This window comes from Scophthalmus maximus, chromosome 14, assembly GCF_022379125.1.
Source record: "Scophthalmus maximus strain ysfricsl-2021 chromosome 14, ASM2237912v1, whole genome shotgun sequence".
In the NCBI taxonomy this organism is placed as follows: domain Eukaryota; kingdom Metazoa; phylum Chordata; class Actinopteri; order Pleuronectiformes; family Scophthalmidae; genus Scophthalmus; species Scophthalmus maximus.
The window spans coordinates 14660600-14682376 of record NC_061528.1 but is presented as its reverse complement, the minus strand read 5'-3'; the positions used below and the strand labels follow the sequence as shown (position 1 = coordinate 14682376).

At 45.5% G+C, this 21777-nt stretch overlaps 2 protein-coding genes and 1 long non-coding RNA gene across 4 annotated transcripts in view; 2 read left to right on the top strand and 1 right to left on the bottom strand.

The window, feature by feature from the left end:
• Positions 1-737: 737 nt before the first annotated feature.
• On the top strand, positions 738-9204 carry LOC118320592. Its single transcript, XR_004796361.2, has 3 exons — positions 738-1963; positions 3547-3811; positions 7682-9204. It is a non-coding gene; the product is annotated as an uncharacterized LOC118320592 (long non-coding RNA).
• A 1067-nt stretch (positions 9205-10271) lies between these two features.
• On the top strand, positions 10272-14408 carry serp2 (stress-associated endoplasmic reticulum protein family member 2). The gene is made up of 3 exons (XM_035651480.2): positions 10272-10838; positions 13469-13541; positions 13993-14408. The coding sequence occupies exons 1-3, from the start codon at positions 10755-10757 to the stop codon at positions 14031-14033; spliced, it is 198 nt and encodes a 65-aa protein (XP_035507373.1). The 5' UTR covers positions 10272-10754; the 3' UTR covers positions 14034-14408.
• Positions 14409-16113: 1705 nt separating this feature from the next.
• Positions 16114-21777, bottom strand: part of tsc22d1 (TSC22 domain family, member 1) — a 28906-nt gene continuing 23242 nt past the window's right edge. Inside the window, exons 1-3 of one of the 2 annotated variants that reach the window (XM_035651479.2) lie at positions 19380-21029; positions 18988-19039; positions 16114-17836 (exon numbers count right to left, since the gene is read on the bottom strand). In XM_035651479.2, the coding sequence (XP_035507372.1) occupies positions 17567-17836; positions 18988-19039; positions 19380-19501 (444 nt within the window). In that variant the 5' untranslated portion in view covers positions 19502-21029 and the 3' untranslated portion in view covers positions 16114-17566. Of the gene's footprint in view, positions 17837-18987; positions 19040-19379; positions 21030-21777 lie in introns of those variants that run through there. The other variant, XM_035651478.2, reaches the window with a different exon arrangement.

The window sequence follows — 21777 nt, the reverse complement described above, 5'->3', positions numbered from 1 at the left end:
TCAATCTGAAATTGCTGCATCAACGGCGCTGAAGCCTGTAGACATTTGTCAAAGGCCTGGTCACATTTCACAACGTGCGGTGGATCAGGTACGACTCCACGCGGCTGCTGTTCAACAGCTGGTGTTCAGAGTGTCCATGAACGCACCAGCATAAATCGATTCCAGAGCAGATAATGTAATAACGAGGAGAGAGAAAATACAGAAAGCTTTCCAGACGGATTATTTACTGTGTCTCAAGTAACTTTCACATCCCTGCAGGAGCCAACATTATGACGGAGGCAAGCTGAATGTGTTGTTACAGTAAACTGCATGCATTTCTGCTACATCTGAATTTCTCGTTCCACCTGAATGCATCTTGTTATATAATTTTTTAAATCATGTTCACTACATTAGACATATTCACCTGCCTCAAATCTCTAGTGCTGCCTAGGAAAGGCTTCCTAGGGCCCCTGACCTTCGACCTTCTGTTGTGTGTGGTGTAATGTTCTTTTGCTGCTCGCCCACTGTGAGAACTGTATGGTGACATAATTACCATAAAAGTGATCAGAAATGCAATTTGCTCCATATTTTTGTCATCTGTTTGGGTTTTTTTCTCCACCAATGCACCATGCCGGGGAATTTCCTACAGTGTGACTTTACTTCCACGAAGTGTCGGCCAAGCATTTCCAAGGAGACGTAGCACATCATGAGGCCAGTGCCCATTAATTACACAAGTCTTTTCTTCAGGCCGAGGCCTGATGGGAGGCTGTTTGCTGGACTCTACATTCCTGAGCAGCGTCACCCTCCAAACGCATCGCAGTGCCCACATCACCAAGCTCTCGCATGGAGGACGTCCTCCTTCACATCTAACTGAGGAATGTTTGATTTGACCATTACCTACGCACACACACACACACAAACACACACACACACACACACACACACATAATGAAGATAAATATTACCTCAGAGGTGCCAAAAGAAAGCTGCAGTTCCATAGTGTACATCACCTGTTGTCTCTCTTTTTCATTGTATATATATATATATGTGTGTGTGTGTATGTGTGCGTGTGTGTGTTTTGTCTTGTCTTGTTGTATTTCATGTATGAGTACAAACTTTATGCCTTGTGTGCAACCGCTGTTTCACTGTTTACCCAAAGCCTTTATGCCAAAGTGCTGGTATATGGACATACCCTTTGTTTATGTTTTCTATAAGATAACGAAAAATGCTGAACATACAAAAACACCAATTAAAAGAGGTGCCAAACTTGGTATGCCGATGGAGGCGTGTCCCTCAGCTGGGTTTCTAGTTACACCATCACTCAGGAGGAAGTAGTAGTATCTCAATCCAATCATACACCGTAGAGCATTATATGCACATGAATTATATTCTGTACTGCACTTTTTCTCCTGTTTCTTGTGATGAAGATGTTTACACACAACAGAGATGCAGAGATCTCGTTGGGGCCGAGGTTTGCTTGAAAGTGTCGCCCGAGTTTATGAAGCTTAAAGAAAAGTTTATCAGATAGAATAGACGTATACAAATGGGTATTACAGTCCGCAGTCACATATATATCACTCACCTTTGCTAACTTTGTGTGAAATCCATGCTGTTGCTCATTTCTCATTTTGTCCCCATGCACCCGGGGCAGAGGACGATGATGTCCACTGTGTTTCTGCAGTGGTCTCTCACCACACGCCCCTCCGAGGTTCTCCCCACATCGTCATCTGGGAAAATGAAAGAAATGGAGTCCACGGGCTGCTCGCTCCTGTTTTCCTTTTCTTTTGGCGTATTTTTCCTCGGAGCTGGACGTCAATGACTTTTTTATGGCTGTGGTCTCATATACACTTGACTGATTTATCGCAGGGAGATTAATCACCAAGCAGCAAACGTAATGCACGTGTGACTGACTGCTCTGGTGTGTTGTGCAGTGCAGAGGTGTATCAGTCCGTGGGACTTCTGGTGTCACCCGAGTACAACACGGGTGAGTACGATTTCTATCTGCATGGCCTGATGACACTTGGGTTAAACCTGAAAATGTTTTGTTGCTTCTGTTTTTTGAATAATGCGGGTGAAAAGATCCTTAAAGCCACAAATGAAATGAGAACTACACATGCCCCCAGTTCTAATCTTGTTAAGTTGTGTCAGAAAATAATTTCTACATAAAAATGCATCTCTTCCCTGTTCTTGTTAAACATTAAGATACTTTTGACGACTCATGCATATCATTTAGGGTGATTACATAGTGGCACACTGTACCTTTAAATGTCCCCCCAATGTTTCCTCTTGCACCACACCCTGAGGACATTTTGCTCGCGCTTCGCTTCCTTTTAATGGGCTCTCTGAGGTTCAGGACTTAGTCTTTGGCTCAAGGTTAGAAGCAGGTCGAGGATGAAGTCAGGGGTAGGGCCGAGGCCTGTAGCTGTTGCAGTTTGGGTTTTGGTCAGCGGGCTGGGGAATGCAAGTACACGTGCGTGACACAAAGAAGAATAAGGGAATAAAAACAGTGGTCTGCTTAACTACGAGGTCAATGCAGTAAATGTAAGGAAAAGTGACACATACGGTATCGAGCAAATGAAAAAATCTGTCCCCCCTTTAATGGACGATCAGATAATAATAAAAAGTCTCATTATTTCACTTTAAAAATGCAAAAACCAAACTCTTAAGTTTCACCGTGAACTAAAAGTGTTCAGTCTATTTCTCCAGTATGTTCCGTTCTTCTTTTTTTCCCCCTCCTTTTTTGAAAATGAATCGAAGATTAAAATTGATACACAAATAATTTTCACTTACTTATGCCTATGTCCCCCCAAAAAAAGTTTATTTATGAGCATCTGACAAATATGTGTAATTTCATATTGATCAGCTTATAGTTAAAATTCAAGTTGGAGGAGTTTTGAAACACTGAATAAACACAGTGTGTTTCAACGTCACAGCCCATCACTCTCTCCTCTGCCTCTCTGCTGCCTCCTGCATGTTGCCTCGTCCCCCACGTGTCAGTGCATGTGAGATGCGTGTGTACACCTTCACACACATACTGTAAGTGTGCATATGTATATGTCTGTGTGTGTGTGTGTGTGTGCGTGCGTTTGCCCTCTGCCCCTCGTTCTTGCCCTCTCTCGGTCGTTCAGGCCCGCGGCCATTGTGCGTCTTTTGTCCGCGGCCGCTTTGTTTCCCCGACGGTTGGTCGGTGAAACAGCAGCAGTTGGCTGCTACACCAGCACGCGGGTTTTGTGCCTGGACCACCGCGGGACAATGTGACGCGAGCTGGAGCCACACAACCACGAGAAGACTGAAACAAAGAAGCGCTGGGGGCACTAATCGTCAGGACAAAAGGGGGACGGGGCAACCCCTTCTCCTGCAGGGGCCAGGTGGTGGCTTTCCCCCCAAAAGAGAGACATGTTTTGGGTTGGCCGGCCTTAATGGCGACTTTACCTCCAAACCATTCATTTGATCTGTGACGTTCACATCCTCACGGATAAGGATTCTGTTGTGTGCCTTTCTTTCTACTAGTATATACATTGTTGTGATCCAGCTCTTTTCTTTTTCCTTGATCGTGGCTGCGCAAAGGCGTTCGCACGTCTGCTCGGGTGTGGCCTGTTGCACACCTGTGGAATCTGCCCCGGTCGTCTCGTCAATACTGCAAGTGACTCTCTGTCCATCACCGCCTTGAGAGACGCCTGGAAGATGTCGTACGGTGTCGACGGAAGTTCAAACCGCCGTAAATTCCCTGATGGAAAAACTTAAATCCGGCGTGCACGACTACATGCACTGTACGAGTGACACGGCAGACAGGAAGTCGCACCACACGATGAAGGATGATAACACGTGTAAGGTACCGCTGCCTGCTCACTCATTCATCGTATTTCTAGATCTTTGCCACAGTTTATAAAAGCTGCAATTATTGACTCCATTACTGGTTGATAAATCATTTTTCTAATGAATCACCAAGACATTATTAAGACTCTAACTTGTCTTTTTATCTTATTAATTCATCAAAGAGTCTTCGTCAACTGGACTGTTTGACCACATTAAATTGATTATCAACCATTAACATTCTCTGCATTCACACTGACCACAGAGCCTACATTTTAACTTGTCCGTCTTTGAATAAACATATTTTCTCTACCGTGACCCACCACCCCACACACACACACGCACACACACATGTTTCTGCACCTTCATCAGCTGTTGAAAGGCGGATGGGCGAGAGGAAGCGATACTGAATGTGAGTCATCATGCGACCTGTCATTGGACGGATTATGTCAGACGGAAGTCATGTTTGGAAAGCAGAGTGCAAATGGAGGCCACCACAGGAACGGCAGGTTGGCCCTCCGAGGTGACTCCACACTCTTGGCACCATCGAGTGTTGTAGGCACACGCCTGGGCTGAACCGACCATCACCATCAACAGACAGACCCGGTCTGCACCAGTAAACTATAACTGGGATGAAAACATTATGTTACCATCATGGGTAATAGGTGTGGGCGGCGGTGAACGAGCAAACGACAAGGTCAAGTCTATTTATTCATTCAGCTTTTTTTGTTTTGTTGTCCTTCAGACACACGCCTGTATTTCATTCAAACATTGCCTCCGGCAGGTGCTGTTGTCCAACACTGCAACTTTTCATGGGGGCCTGTCCGCGGGGATGACCTCAGGCAACGCTTAACCACAGAGGAAAATGAGCACATTGCCAAAAAATCTTCCTTTGACCTTTCCATATGAGACACTTCCTGTGGTCCACTGTGAAGTCGAGCGTTCTTTTCGAGAAAACCATATCAGTTGTTAAAGTTCTTATTATTTCCTGTCTGTCTTTACAGTCTAGTCAATCATTAAGCATTCAATATGTGACTCAGTTCACCAAAGCTACAGTGGCTGCTTTCAGCCAAAGTGACCTTCATGTCACTGAATAAATCACCTTTTGACTGTTCCTCGACGTGCTCTTTGTAATGTGACGCCGTCGTTGGACATTAGGACCAAAAACACCCCGTCAGACTTTGATTAGAAAGCAGATGGTCAAATGGCAGTTTATGGTTTCAGAAAATGTGACAGGGTGAGGATAGACCTGATTGAGGAAAGAAAAACCCAACTAACATTTAAACTGGAATATAAAATTTAATATACCATTCACCCTTAGAATGAGCCAGGTAACACAACACAACACTTACCTGCTAATACTGCAGATAACGATCAGAACAAAAAAAAGGACTGTTTATTCTAGAGACACTGCGATTCCTGAGAATTCGATCTCGTGCCGTCCGTACAAACTGTAAATCCAATATTTCCGCAGGTTTTTGTGGCCTGAATTTGGACCCAATTTTGAGAAAATCAGCAAAAGAAAATAAAAAAAATTGGGGAGCCTTCGCATCCACCGATAGTTATGAGCTGGTGTGTCGAGATAGACAACTGGTAGTTTTAATTCTCCAGTCGTTACCGTCTCTTCCCACATATCTGATTTTTTTTCTCTCTTTGGTGAACATCACACCTCGTGTGCATCATGATTTATCGCTGGATCTTCTGTTTCCATTGCACTTAGTCCCATTTCGCATTTGTCGATACGCCACTGGAGCCAAGAGTGAAAATTGTTTGCGATATTAGAAGAAAGTGTGTGTGTGTGTGTGTGTGTGTGTGTGTGTGTGTGTGTTTCTTCTCACACTGTTATGTACATCTTAACGCAAACACTTCTGAATTGTTTAAATGGGCAATCTGGAACATTGCATTACCACCACGCTGGTTTTACTCAGCAGGGACAAAACAACATTTTTCATCTGTTAGAATGATCAAAATTGGAAGATTTGTAGCAGAAATGGAGGCTGTATGGTCAAGAGATGCATGTTCATGATGCGTATATTGAACTTGCTGGAAAATTGTGGTTGCAGTAAATTGAAAATATAGTTTACTATGAGATTAAGAGTCCTTCAAGGTGCCAATGGATTTGGATTTGGAAAAACAAGCTAAAACAAAAACAAACCTACAGCTGGAGTCCTTCTTGGGGGTTTTTTTCCTGCACATTGCCAAAGACATGTGCCAGTGTTGTTTCAGGACAGCAGCACTGAGCGACTCAACACATCACTGTGTGCTGACAGGATCCAGACTGAACACGTGTTGGGAGTGCGTTCCGTTCGAGGATGTGTGTGTGTGTGCCCTACTGTTTTCGTGGAATCACAGATGAAGCTCTGTCGCGCTCGGCGGCATCAAGGCCGAGCGGGAGCGGGGTCAGCTGGGAGCGAGGCGAAGCAAATGGCCCCGCGGCAATCAAAAGAATAGAAGGGGGCTTGTTCGGGACGTAATGAGTTTTGACTCCTGTATGTTTTCCTACAGAGCTTATTTTCTACGAGTCACGCCCTCACGGGCAGACATCAGACAGTCCCCCCCCCCCGCCGCCCTGCCCTCCGCCTCTCTTACCTGAATTCATCTCTCACGTTTCAGGTTTATTTTGCTAAGTCGTAACTTCTGTTTGCCGTCGTCTCGTGCGGTGACTTGAGTACAGGTTCCTGCTCCGCGTGCTGCATATGGACTGTAATTATAGGGGCAGGCTTTCAGGTAAACAAGCCAGGATGTGGGTCAAATAATCCTACATGTGATTGTCCAAAACAGCGGTGGGGGTTTTTCTCGCCGTGGCGAGGCCCTGACAGCAGAGCTGCACCACTTCACATTTCTGTACGTCCACGTCTCCCCCCGAGTGAATTCCTGCATGAATGCCGTTCAAAGAACGGCATCTCAGGTATTTCCCCCCGTTAAAGTCGGCTACAGCTGCTGTGTCTCCCGAGCGTGTGTGTCCGCCTGCCATGCTGCATACTTTCCTGCACAATTATCACCTGCAGGAGCAATAAACAGGCCCCCCGCACCCCCGGCCCGTGTGTTCCCTGATCCAACAAAGAGTGGCAGTATGTAGGTCGCCTCTGTACTTACTACATCCGTGTTGGGCATGTGTAAATTGAAAACACTGTGTTTGAACAGGTGGACGCCTCCTGCACATCTGGTCTCCACATTGGACTCTCTGTGGACCAAGAGGAACCGTGCTGCACATCCGTGTCGCCTGTTTTCTCTTGCTGTCAACACAGTGTTCTCCACTGAATTATTTCTGTTTGTCGCAGTCATTTCAGTTTATGGTCATTTTGACTGGCACGTTGTGGTCGTCCCTGCCCCCCCCCCCCCCTCCAATTTCATTTCCACTTCTCTGGACCCTGATGGAAAACATCACGAGGCTGAGTGAAGTTGTAAAGACTAAATTATAAGGAGACAGGAAATAAAAAAAACACAGTGCTGAGGGAATCTGATGGCAGGCGCGCTGGTGTAGCAGGCAACATTAAACACATGACACTGGTAGGAAAAATTATTGTTTTTAGCAGAACATATGTCTAAGTCTTAATTCTTCCAACAAACAAACCAAAAAAACAAGAATAAATAAAATAAATAAAGGTTTCTGTGCTCGTGTGTAGTTTAGAAGAGATGTGTCAATTTGGAGCTTTTCCATTTAAAACTCTTGGCATCCAGCTCGTCGACAGAAATCCTTTTTACAGGACGGGCGGGACTTTGAACTGAGATCTGACGAGAGGGAACAAAGGGAAATGTTCTCCAACTGTCCCAGGCCTCACCGTCATGGCCATTTAGTTCTTGCTTTACAACCGTTCTTTTCTTCCCTGCAGTTCTACTTCAGTCTACTCTATCTGTGTCTTTCTGTGTCTCTCTCTCTCTCACACAGAGACAGACAATGGAGACTCCAGAGATGCGAAGCAGAGAGGCTTGATATCCAGGTCAGGCCCTGATGCTGACTGGGAACACGCGGGGACATTTGATCTCCACCTCCGGTTCTTCTCATGTGCACAGAAGAACACAACGTTTGGTCGGTGGCGTGTTGCTGCGCGGACTCACTGGAGATTGTCTGAGTTGCTCTTTGGATGGGCTGCATCATGTAGACATGGAAGGATCCAAGAAAACTCCGAGGCTCTCTCCTTTTAAACGGGAGGGAGAAATGGGTTTTTTAAGTTCTCGCTGCTTCAGGGCGAAGGTGCGTACTGGGGATGTTTCTTGGCGGACATCCGGTGGGTGTGGTTTCTGTTGCACAGTGAGGCTGTCAGGTTGTAGGTACAAATAGCTTCTGTTTTTTAATTTTTAAGGAAAAAAATATTTAGCTTTAAGGTGGATTTTTGTCTCCCCACCCACATCCAGACTTTTTACATTCATAAGACAAGTTAAAAGCATCCGTCTCCATACTTAGCACACAGACACAAGACTGATCCCCTCATCTCACTCTTTTTGGGGAAAAGTAAATAGATAAATGAATGAACATTTTCGGTCGAAGTGGTTCCTTCGAGGAAGCAACAGCAGCACGTTAGATGAGGGTAGTACCAGAGAATAGGTGCGATTAGACATTTGCTGAGCCACGTCAGTCAGTGGATCCATCTATTTTCTATATCAATCATCCCGCTCAGGAGGAAGGAAGGAGCCTGGAGGCCAGAGGTGGGGGTGTTGGGCCTCACGACAGAAAAACAGAGGCCAAAGTGAACACGCTCAACCGAAGATCAAAATGAAACACGATGAGGGGGCAGACGTCCCCCACGAATTGCTGTTCAACTCTACAGCAATCGCACACACCCACAATATGGAGACTAGAGTGGAACTGTGTGACTGTGTTGTCATTTCAGTACCGACAACAACATGAGGGTACTCGAGACCAAATCCTCCCCTTTGTGTTTAATTAACACCGCAAGTCGGCTCTTCAAAAAACATTTTCTTCTTCTCTCCATCGGTGGAGCGTCTGTGCCGCTCCCCGGGCACACCCCTTTGATGCAGTCGCTAGGCAACCCCTGCTCTGTATCTGCCCCCCCACCCCAGCTCGTCTTGTCAGAGAGTGAGTGATGTAAGTCGGACGTAACTGACTCAGAATTGTGCACATCGCGCCGAGTAAAGTCGGGTTCATACGCACAACTTTAGGCAGAGTCTAACTGTTACATTGGAACTTTTTGCACCCTCATCACACGGAGCTTCCTGTCCACACAGAGTTATTGTCCCCCTGTATTCATATGGCAGGAGGCTGTAATTTGAGAGTTCCATAATGTGGAACAAAGACAACCTCACTGTAAATGTGCATATAGGATTAAATGTAGATACTCTGATCATTCCAAACTGTTGCACAAGGGGCTGTAACTTTCTTCTCAGACTATTCATGTTTTAATATCCTTGCAGCCAGGGACACTAGAGACCTTCAGTTGACGTTATTATGGGTAGACACAGCTGCAGTCTAATACAACGGTCGCGGAGGTAATTTATTATTATTATTAATATTATTATTATTATAATTATATTTATCATCGTGTTTCGTTTGAGATGAAACTGTTTTAAGAGCTGTAGTCTGTGGTGCTGGATCTGAGTCTTGATCAGGTTTATTTAACAGGTAACTGAGTGTGTTTGTCATCAATAAGAACTCAAGACTATCTCAGACTTGTCAGTTTAATCAACTTTTTCTTGTTAGTTTTTTTGTTTTTATGGATTTGATTACATGACATCCTCCATATGTCCAGGGGCGGGTCTAGAAATGTTTAATGGGGGGCGTTACGGAGTTTGGAGAAGAAGTGGATGTAGCGAAAGTCAGAGTCTTACTCTTGCAGTTGGAACCACTGAAAAACGTCACATTTTAAAAAGAGTTTACCTAAAAGACATATATCCGTTCAACTGTACGCTAAATAACGTATTTTCTCGCTGCTTCAGCTCTCCGCCAGACAGCCATTTATTTTTGCACTTTTTTTGGCCCCTACTTCGGCCATGGATCACTACACCAACTGCGCAGGTGCAGAGCAGCAGCATGACACTTCTTCAATCAGCAGTTCGGGAGCTACCACGGCTTATTCAAGAGACGCAAGAAAACATTATCTTCCTGAAGTGAATGGCATGTCTCTGTTGCTTTAATAATCACTCCCTTTTCTTTTTTTTTAGGTAAGCATTTAAAAATGTGGCGAAAAAGACGTTTTTGGGCGGTCCCCTCTGCAACAGTGGGACTCTTCCCTACGTCAACTTCTCCCCCAAACTCAGTAAAATGACAGTGCTGATCATATCTCCATGAGGTAACACACTAACTATGCATGAGTAACTCGTACAACCCCACTTCACTGAAATCACTGAACTATCCCTTTAAGGTGCGGTGCTCCACAACGTACAGAAGTTGATAACATGAAATGAAATGTGAAAAATTTGGCCAACATTGGAGCACAGAGAAAAGTACAACCATTACCACGTATGCCCAACCGCCGGTCACATTCCACTCTGGAGGGTGTGGCCCTTGGCCCCCCCGGCCCCCCGGGGGTCCCGGGGGCCCCGGCCCCTGCATGTGTCAAGAGATCCATAATAAAAACAGGCTCCGGGATCTGGCCACGCGCTCGTCTCCACCAGGTGCAGAGCGGACACGTGTGAAGCGCAGCGCAGTGAGGGCGCGTCCACTTCCTGTGCTCGCCTTCGGAATTAAAAGGTTGTGAAGAACGCTTTGCTTTTGAGCCGTTTTGTGAAGTCTGACAACGCGACAACCCAACGCCCCCGGCACCGGTGAACCCGCGCGGACTCTGTGAAGCGCTGGATGTCGACTCGCGCGTGTTCGTGGGAACGCAGCAGCGTTGCACGTGATATTCCACGCTCGTATTCTGAAAGCGAATTCGCCCCGCTTCCGGTTTTCACCGCCTCCGGCTTGACGCAGAGGTGCCGCCGTCCGCCTGCAGCATCGGAGAAGATATAACGGGCCGAACGCGCTCCACTTGTAACCCCCGGTGTCATAACCGCTGCGGAAGATGGTGGCGAAACAGAGGATCCGCATGGCCAACGAGAAGCACAGCAAGAACATCACGCAGAGAGGGAACGTGGCCAAGACGCTGGTGAGCCGCTTCCCTGACAGCGAGGCGCCGGCGTGACAGTAGCCCAGATAGGTGACGTTCTCTCCGCTGTGCATGCAGCAGCATGACGGGGGCTGATGGTGGTGGTGGTGGTGGTGATGATGGTGGTGGTGGTGATGGTGGTGGTGCTGGTGATGGTGGTGATGGTGCTGGTGATGATGGTGATGATGGTGCTGATGGTGATGATAGTGATGGTGCTGGTGATGATGGTGATGATGGTGCTGATGGTGATGATAGTGATGATGGTGGTGATGATGGTGGTGATGGTGATGATGGTGATGATGGTGGTGATGGTGATGATAGTGATGATGGTGGTGATGATGGTGATGGTGATGGTGCTGGTGATGATGGTGATGATGGTGATGATAGTGATGATGGTGATGGTGCTGATGATAGTGATGGTGGTGATGATGATGCCACAGCTGGCGGTTAAAACGTGTAGCGCGGACCTGTGTCCGTGTGTGCGCCTCCGTGATTGACGTGAGGAGCCGAACAGGCTGGGCTCTTCACAGAGTAACGGAGTAACGTCACTTTGCAGAGTGACGGTGAGATGTGACATGATGGTGTCATTGCTGCTTCATGCCTCATTTTTGCTTTTTAATTTATCCTTTATTTTACCAGGAATATTCCCACTGAGATTCTAAATCTCTTTTTTCGTCCTGGCCAAGGTAGGGGCACACAGATGATCAACGCATGAAACAAACGTCCAACTTTAAACAAATAACATGGAAAAGAACCAAGGGCTTCACATTAGACAATTAAATATTGATAAAAATAATACAAAGGGGAGTTATTCAATGCTCCAAAAAGGGCATCAGATCAGATCAGATAGTCCTGTTTTAAAGGACCTCTGCAGCTCACACTGACAAGAAGGTGCAAAAAACTGTTCCCATCATTAAGTACCAAACTGTGGGAGTGCACGAAGATCAGATGACCAGGTGAAAAAGATTGACCGGTTATTCCACTGGGAGATCCGATTCATCAACTTGAAAATTAATTTGGCGACTATTTCGATAATTGACTGTATCAGTCACTTTCAAAGCCAAACTTAAATGTTGTTTGAACAACTCCAGCAATTTGAGAACGTCAGCCTGGGAAATACCAGTAAAGGGGGGAGAAAAAAGCAACAGATTGATTCATTAATTGATGATTAAAACAGTCCTATATGTGCAAGTGTAAACGTTGGGGTTTTATTGACTGCTGTAACGTATAGTTCAGTCTTGACCTTGGAAACAGCAGTTGACAAAACCCATTTAGCAGAACTGCACTCGCATTTCCTGAGTCATTAACAAGAGGGCCGGGGGGGCGGTTGTGTGATGAAGTCCATTTATCGCTCTCTCCTTTTTAGTCAGAGATTCAAATCTAAAGTTTTTCCACTCATCCCGCCGTAACACGTAATCAGGAATAAAAGAGGGTGTTGCCGCATTATTTCAAAATTTTTTTTGTCTTTTATTAGCAAACAATTTTAGCTGAATCTCTCACATAGTGCCGAGTAGAACCTCTGTGTTGTTTTAATGTGTATGGGTCCTCCAGCACACACACACACACACACACACACACACACAAATATACACAGCTAAAAAAAAGTTCCCATTATAATTAGATTCAGTGTGAGGGACCCACAGGGAGGAGATGAAAATGGACTTGACTTTCTGTGACGGGCTGCAGACGCACCAGGGCATCACTGAAATGTGACAAGCCTCCCACGCCACTGAGAGAAAGAACATGTGACATGTGCAGGCGTGACATCATCTCGTGGGATTGACGGCTGCTCCCTGAATCGGTCTAGACAAGACTGACTCGTGCTGTTCCTGCTCATCTCTTCCACACGAGCCACAGAATCTGCTCAATTTTCTTTTCTTTTTTTTACAGTGCGACCACACAGTTGTTACTGTGGACATTTTGACGAGCGACAACACATCCTCCCATCCACTTGGTTTAGGGGAAACAAGACGATTGGTGATTCTAGGATAAAGAGGAACGTGTGGTGAAGCAAAAAAAAGAAAAGCTGAACAATGGTGGAAATGGGAAGCCACTTTGTAAGCCTACCCACAGTCAATACGTTTCATTTTTGATCTGCTGCACCCGGTGTACAGTGTTGTTTGGTAGGCATACAACATATACCCACTAAGAAAGTTCCAGGTTTAGGAATGTGCAAGGATACTTAGAACTCGTTTTTGTGACAGATCTTTCACTTCAGGGAGTTTGTTTCACAGATACAGGGTAAAGTTTGTCTGCAGTGAAACAAGTTTTACAGGGGGCGGCATCTCTTCCGTTCACAAAATGTGAACACTTTGTCTGTGTCTTCGAGGCTCGGAGGTGGCTTGTCGTAAGAGTTTTTGACTGGGGCCGCCTGTCTCATCACCTGTGTGCCCGTCATCTGGGGGGTGCACATACAGTGTCGTATAGTATGACCCCTCCCCTTCCCTCCAGCCCAGCAGATAAGTCCAGGCCTGAGTGTCACTGCCTCTACGCCAAATCAGACTAGAGCACTGGCAGAATCTGTCACCGTTCTGCTGCAGCAGTAATGCCTTATTTACCGTGTGTGTGTGTGTGTGTGTGTGTGTGTGTGCGTGTGTGCGTGTGTGCGTGTGTGCGTGTGTCTCCCACAGCGACCACAAGAGGAGAAGTATCCCGTGGGCCCCTGGTTGCTGGCCCTATTTGTATTTGTCGTGTGTGGATCAGGTGCGTACCTCTCGAATCTACAGCAGAAAACAATGTGTGTTTGCAAGATGTTCCTGCCTTGTGTTCGTGGTGAACTAATGTAGCAGTTTATCACACTAATGTGGCAGGCGGCAAAAATATTTTTGAACTCATTGGTTTTGCTTATTTAAAAAACTGCTTATTAAGAACTGTTCTGTTTCCTGTTCTACATTGACTTACTACAATATGTTGTCCTGTGTTGCATTTTGGTTTTTATCTATTGGAAAACTCCAAATTCCCAAACTAACATTGTCATAAGGTCATGTAGTTAATATGGTGATGATTTCATGTGCATATTATAGATATAGATTTTGTTTCACAAGGACTCAACACTAGAAAAAGTTTAAAAAAAAAATCTTTCTTGCATTTAGAATGGAAGGCGACACGAAGCAAACAGACGTTTGTCTAACTGGTCAGTCTGTTTTGCTCTCAGCCATATTTCAGATCATTCAGAGCATCCGAATGGGAATGTGATTCAGAAGGAGCCTCCGGATCCCCTCCCCGTTCCCCCATGGCCTCACTGAGCCTGGCACCGCCCGACTCCCGTCCAGAGGCCCGGAGACTGACACCGGAGCTTCGTACCCCCGCAGAAGTCAGAGAGACTCCCCGCCCCAGATCAGTGTTTACAGTGTTGCAGTCTGTGGTAGCGACAGCTTTTCTATGGACAAGTCTAAAAACCACAGCGCTTGGAGAACATGCGTGTCTCGTTGTGTGCGTGAAGGTGTGAGAACAGTGGATGTGAGGGACTGCGTGCGGCGACAATGTGCCAACGTGCCATATCTGTCTGTGTCGGCATTCGTCTGTGTTGTGTGAGAAGAATCATTTTTTCAAATAAATGTGGAGCATTTAGGGAGTTTGACTTCTGCTTATGTCGACTCCCTGTGTCTCATGAGCGCAACCACTACGTGCTGATGTTTCCAAAGGTAAGCTGACACAGTGTGGTAACAATATGATTATTATAAAGGCTGTATTAAGTTGTGCAAAAATAAGAGAAGCAAGAAAGAAAACACTGCACTGAAACAAAAAGCTTACCAACTTAAAAAAAATACGTCAATTGGTTATTTTTTCCGAGTGCAACTTAAAAATGACTAGAAATACATTCTACATCAAGTTTACTCAGGAAATAGACAGATCAAACTTGTGCACTTCCAATATACTCAATACAACATAATGAGAATGACAGACTTTTAGACATTTTTGCATTGAAAATGAAAAGCTGATATATTCCATTAATCGCTATCACACTTGGCATTTAGCACGGTGGCCCTCGTTTTCCCTTGATCGCCCTTCTACACGTTGACTTGAGTCCACATGTGGTGAACGCAGTTGATTTGGAAAGGCTCTCACCTCTCGATGTACAGTAAAGTCATGCGGTCGGGGGAGCCGCCCGCAGAGCTCAGAGACGGGATTGTGTTGAGGCACATGTCTGGGGAAGGTCAGAGGTCCTAGAGATTAGGAGAAACTTCCAGAAGGACCATCATTGCCTCCAGCACTTCCCCAATCTATGCTCAATATTGATGGCAGAGCCTCTCCTCGGTGGAAGCAAGATTCTCTGGTCTGCCGGTTGAACCGGTTGGCCTCAATCCTAGGATGACGGATGTAACCAGTTACTGCTCGTCACCTGCCCGCTACCATCCTGGCGGCGATGGTACCACTGTCCCCGCAGCAGCACAGGGAGATGTTGGTCCGGGTTGAGGTTGAGCCGAGTGAAGCAGAGTAGAGGTCTCCTGGTCCAGAGCGCTGACAACCTCAGACCGGACCTGGGGTTTATCTTCCAACAGGACATTGACCACCGTCTCACAAGAGGCTGCCAAAGGTGCTTCAACTGCAGCGACTAAACGCTCTAGAAACTTACATGAATGTGAAATTTCAGTTTTACACACAAACAAACAAAACCCAGTTTCCAGTCAGTACGCTGTATTGCCTATAGATTAAGGGAAAATAATTAAAGATTTCAGCAAAAGGCTGCACAATAAAAACTGGAGTTTGAATTCTACTGTGAATCCTACTGTACATAGACATGTTCAACTGGGACATATTTCAGTCCGTACATTAAATACCGACACGCATGTCAGGAGAAAACCAGCGTGAAACAAACAAAATATGTGTTACACCGACTAAAACACGACTCAATGCTATTGGAAGTTATTGGACGTGGTACTGACTGAATGTTACGTAGTAATTGTGCCGAATTAAAGAGGTGATAAAACTTACAAATTAAGAAATAGGAATACTTTAAAATGAAGCATTAACTTTTTTAGCTCAGCCTGGAATTAGTCCTTCTGAAGGCAGACAAAGGTCCCCCCGGCCGATTCAGTCCAAAACCTACTCGAGTGTGTCCCTCATCCTCGCCGCTCAGCAACAGTCGACATTCATTAACTTTGATTAAATCAAACCCAGAGACTGAGAGGAATCCGGCTGCAGACCTACTCCACATACCACACGGGCGGGAAGCAGCGTGACTCCACATGTGACTCGTCTGCCAGCGTTCAGAGGCTCGGGTCCCACAACCCACTGGACGGGGAACAGTTCAGAAAGACAGTGACCACGGTGCTTATTCTTCCGTAAGCGTGTTTATTGAAAGTTGTGAAGTGCAGCTGTCAAGTGCAATTGCCGTATGTATGTTACAATATCTTATCCAGTATTTGCAGAAACATGCACGGAACATGAGCATACAACTGATACACAGAATGAGAAAAAAAAGAACATCTCCAGAGTTTGCTTTTTTTTGTTTAAATGTTTAGTTCAAAGATATTGTTCATCCAGAAGTACTTCACTGTCAAAACTTAAAAAAATGATAATAATAACAAAGGGCAATACACCAGAAACAAAAAGAGCCAAGTGAAAATGGTTTTACAGTCAGAGTTAAAGTTGCAGTACGAGATATGGACAGCGTTGTTGTTGGTGGCTGATTGTTGTCGGTTAAATAACCTAAACTCCTGTTGATCCACAATCCTGAAAATACAGCAATAAAAATAAGACTACGCGGACGAGGCCGGACTCGCACGCCGCTCGCCCGTCCGCTTCAGTCCGCGCGACCTAGATAGCCTCTTGTTATTTCTCTCCTCCGCCTCCTCACTATTTTACATGTTACTTACACTATACAGAAATATACATCATCTTCTGCCCATCAAACTTTTTAGGAAAAGAAAAAAAAACTGAAAAATGCAGCTTAGCCCAAATGTCTCGACCCCGTCAAATAAGGGTTTAAAGTACATGCCGCCGCAGGGTCGAGGAAACAGCAATACTGAGCTCTGTCAGAGGGCAAAAATGAGAAGCTTTGAAAGTGAAATACTGAAAATAGAATATCATCATCTCCATAAGAAACCAGGTTTTTTTTGTTCATCCCGCCAACCCACATTTGAAGTAACGTCATCAGTTGCTGCCAAAGTGTTGTTCAAAATAGCCCCCTGCCCCCCTCCCCCCCCCATTCCAGATGGGGACTTCGTCAATCGCTAACATTCTTCATTTGTCACTCCGAGGAGGCTTCTTCCTCCAATTTCTCAACTTGTAACATTATTAGTTTCTAGGCCTCGAGAGAGAGAGAACCACTTATATTTACATTATCATTCAGCAAGAAAAAAAAAGGTAACAACCAACACAGTCCTCCAGCTCCAGCTCCTGCATCTCCACCATCAGTAAAACCTACATCACTTAAAATCCAGAACACAGGCACAGTGATTTTTTTTCTTCAATAGATACGTTTAATGTCGCCACTTGTAAGCTGTTTTGTTTCGATTGGTGAGACATTCTAGTCGATGTGTCCACGGTTTATTTGGCAAATGTTTGATTATTCATCCTCCTGTGAAACAAACGCCCTCGAACAGCATCTCCAGATGGGCCCCCCCTCCTCCTCCTTGCCGCGCGTCCCGCTAGCTGCATCCTTCTGAGAGATAAATATGTGCAAATTATTGTCTTTAACAGCGCAACCTCCTGCTGGAGAAGGCGAGGTGCTCTGCTGCTGGAGCAGTCAAAAGTCAGTCTTTCGGTGGTCGGTGCGCACCGGGCTACGCCGAGGGACCGGAGCTGTGCGAGGTAGGCTGCGCCAGGGTGATGGCGCTCGGGGGTCCCGGTGCGGCGGACGTCAGCGGGGCGGGCGGGGAGCCGGTCTGAACCTGGGCCTGGAACTGGGCCATCTGTTCCGGGCTGGCCAGTGTCTTCAGCAGGGTGTTCTCTTGCTCCAGCTGGGAGTTGCGCTCGATCAGCTCCTTGATCTGCTCCTTCAGGACCTCGACCTCCTCGCGCACGGCGTACATCAGGTGACTCTTCACCAGGTCCTGGGACAGATGAGAGATATGATGGGATTAGCAATGGAATTTATCAATAACATCACGGTCGATGAAAGGGTTTTTCCAGCCTCATCTCGTCTTTTATGCCCCCGATTTTTGGTGACGCTAATTATTTAGATAACACTCACAAACGGATAAAAAATAGGAATAACAGCAAAACAAATGCTAATAAATGTCCCCTGATTCTATCAGCATATCAGCATATAAGATGACGCCATGTGACCCCATGTCACCTTTCGGGCAGAACTACACACAAGTTACTGTTATTCTATGGTACCTGGGCAGAACACATTCATCCATATTCCTCAAACTGAAATGATTTCAAATATCAAATGGAAATGAAGCTCTTCAAAATCTAAGGTGAAACCAAAGCACTGAATAACAAAATAATTAATGTATCAGTAACAGCATAGTAACACCTAATGGTGATACAACAAACACATGACAAAGGCAAAAAAAACGTGAGCGAGAACGTTCCCAGGGTGTTACGTCATTAACCCAGCCCACATTTCAGCGTCAGCCAATCAGAGGCCCGAGATATTTATAACCGGGCGTGTGTGCCGTGCAGTCTACCTAGCAACAGAGACAACAGAGCCGAGAGTGAAACCAAAATAAAAAGAAGGAAAAGAAAAAAAGTAACGCCGCTCGATTTTTCTAGTTATTTTTTTTTTTTATACTACAAGTCGGCCAACTTATTTTATTGCATTTATTTAAAAAATAAATAAAAACTGAGCACAGCGGCTAGTCTGGGGAAGTTCAAACTTCACCTCACTATATGAGGATTAATAATAATTTTACACGGTTCATTCCTGCGGGACAACCTCAGCCCGATGCCAATAACATTCGTTTTTAATCCATAAAAATATACTCAGGAGGTTCGAGAGATATTCTAACTACATACACTATAAAGTCCATGTCATACACAAAATAGCAATGTATTATAATTCATCCACTACAATAAGCCTCTCTCTCTCAGCATATCATAAATCACGTCCTGCCTTTTCTAAACACCCACTGCGTCCTTTCGTATGGATTCAAACACACACACACACACACACACACACACACACACACACACACAGACAGTAGTATCCGTCCCTTCCACAGTGCAGAGAAGAAAACAACACGTTGAAACTCACCATTGCTTGTTCGATCTTGTTGTCGATGGCCACGACGCTGGCCCCCGACGAGCTGCAGGAAGAAGGAAATGACACATTAATATAAACGTAAAAAAACAAAAACAAAAACAAAAAAAACCATCGGTGCTTTCAGTTTCATACACAAAAACGAGAACGAAGGAGGAGACCCGCAGCCTCTATCTCTTCTCACACGAATGCGACAGGAAGCGTCGCGACAGTTCCAGTGTGATCGGACCGGTGTGGACCGGTTCCTCGTGTCCTGTGTGGGGGGATGACACTGGAGCATCCGAGCAGCCTCTCCATCACACTGCCGCAGGGAGCCGGAGCCCCGGCAGCACACAGGCGGCTCTGTGTGTCTCTCTCTCCCTCTCCCTCTCTACATGTTTTATTACCTATTGTCGAGCTTGACGTGCGAGCTCTCCGCGCTCAGCAGCGACGACAGGAACGACACGGAGAAATGTCTGAGCTGGCACACGCCGAGGTCCATGGCCACGGTGTAGCACGGCGTATTCATGCTCCTCTTCCCTCTCTCTCTTTCGTTCGCGGTCCCTTCCCCAACAGGCCCCCCAGCCCCTCCGCGCCGGCAACGTCCACGGGCGCTACACTGCGTTGTGTCCGCCGAGAGCCGCCGCAGAGGTTACCAGCACACGCCAAGGTCGGACCATCTCGCCGCTCCGCAAAGAAATCCGCAGCTTTCGGGAACGAGCGCCGCATAATTTATGCGGCGACGCGCCGACACGCCGGCCCCTGATTGGCGGAGAGGGAGCCCATTTGAATAATTCATGCGGGAACGCCCCCACCTGGCGCTCAGCTGACACGTTTTGTTTTTTTGCATAAAATATTCTGGGAGCGGAGCGGAGGGGAGGGGGGATGGAACCGGGGAGAACCGGATGGGAAAGGAAGAAGAAAGGACTGGGCTAGCTAAAAAAAACCAAAAAAAAAACAAGGCGAGGGAAGGGCAAGATTCAGGGCTGTTCATTTACAGCAACGACACTCATTAATCGACTGCTGCTGCTGGAATGATTCACTCAGGACTTTACCTTTGTTCAATCTCCATTACAGGAAGATAAGTACGAGTTTGTCATTCCAGAGGGAGATGAGGGGGAATCCCTCAATCATACAAAAAGGATATGTTAGGATACTCTGTTCCAATGGCGTTAATGAATAAATGCAGCATTGTAAGGGTTTCAGTCACATATGGACAATGCTTTTATTTATGCTTATATAGTAATTAAAAAAAATGGCCCCATCAGATTTAATACACACCCAAAAATATTCAAAATGATCCTGACAATTTAGAGCAATTGCTCTACAACACCAGGGAGAAGCGAACGAGGCGGCGCCTCCTCAGAAAGGAGTTTTATGTGATGACACCACTCAGTTTGAGATTCTGTGTATTAACTGAATACATATAGTATCATCTGGTCTCCTGTTGTGGCTGACGGTACTGTGTGACACCAATCCAGCCATCAAAAGCATAGGCATGGATCCGTCATGATAAGAGGAGGCTGGAATCAGCTCTTCCTCCCTTGGTGAATTTTTTTTTAAATACATAACTAATCAGAATTAAGTTCATTGCTGTTGTCATGTAGCGAGTGGAATGGTTAGCAATGGTCGGCTGCTCGATTCGTAGTGGGATGCTGCCTCCTCAAGAGCGCAGCTAACAGTGATTTCCAGATCACCGTGGAACGGGACTATTAAGTTCTGGAGCTCTGAGATGTTAAATAAAAAAATGTAATAACAGATATGAAACTGCCATCTTTCATATTCACATGCTGCCCCCATGTGGCCATACAAGGAGCTGCAGAGCTTTGAGGCTGAGCCACAAGATCATGAGCGATGCCTCTGCAAAACAAGCCGTAAGACATCATAGAGTACTGAACACAAATTGGGGGAAACTCAATTAACAAAAACATAACTGAATGTTAAGATGGGAGATTTTTGTCAATCACACTTTCCTTTTAAAGTTTAAATCTTTTGACCCATTTCAAATGGCAGCTTTCTTACACCTATGTATAAACATCACAAACATTTGTGACAGAATAACAAATAAAAAAGAGGCACTGGCACCATCATTCTGCACATCATCCCACTTCTATAATAACAGGCATATCCTCCAGCAATTTGTTTCAGAGACATGTCTTGTCAAGATGATTAAAAAATGTCATATGAGGGTTTTAAACTCCACAAAAGAATGGAAACTGAGCTCCCCTGTGGGTCCGCAGACCCCAGGCTGAAAGCTTTTGAACAACTTTTTTATTTATCACACATTTGTCAACGGTCTTCAAAAGATGGGAGGTCACCGTAGATCAATAGGGTCAATCTGACTAATGTGACATTACCCCACAACCAAAACTGGGAGTATCGCTGTGTTGAACAGTCACACAGTCACGCCTAAACAACTCCCACCTCAGACTTTATCTAAACAAGACCCACACATTCCTGATCCACACACAAAAAACCTCAAAAATCACATGTCTGTCTAAGCACATCCACCCTACACATTCCTAAGAAGGAAAGAAAAATAAAGGAATCCTGATTTTGTTTTTCTCAGAAAGAGAGTCCACCAATTTAGAGATCTAGTATTTGAAATACTGACTAACTAACAGGCAATGGTTATGCTACCAAAATTAAAAAAAAAAAAACAGGCACCAAGCAAGAAGACAGAAAAATGGGTGGGTTGCAGGTAAGGTAAGGACCACAGAAGAATCTGCAGGTCATCACAAACTGTGCAGAAGTCCATGTTAAAAAATACACTAACAACTGGTACTACAATCTGGCCCTCAGTAC

Bases quoted from the DNA above. Each gene is read 5' to 3' on its own strand.
- serp2 (XM_035651480.2), top strand. From the start codon at position 10,755: ATGGTGGCGAAACAGAGGATCCGCATGGCCAACGAGAAGCACAGCAAG. The intron at 10,839-13,468 runs GTGAGCCGCTTC...TGTCTCCCACAG, and splicing joins GGAACGTGGCCAAGACGCTG to CGACCACAAGAGGAGAAGTA. The intron at 13,542-13,992 runs GTGCGTACCTCT...TTTTGCTCTCAG, and splicing joins ATTTGTCGTGTGTGGATCAG to CCATATTTCAGATCATTCAG.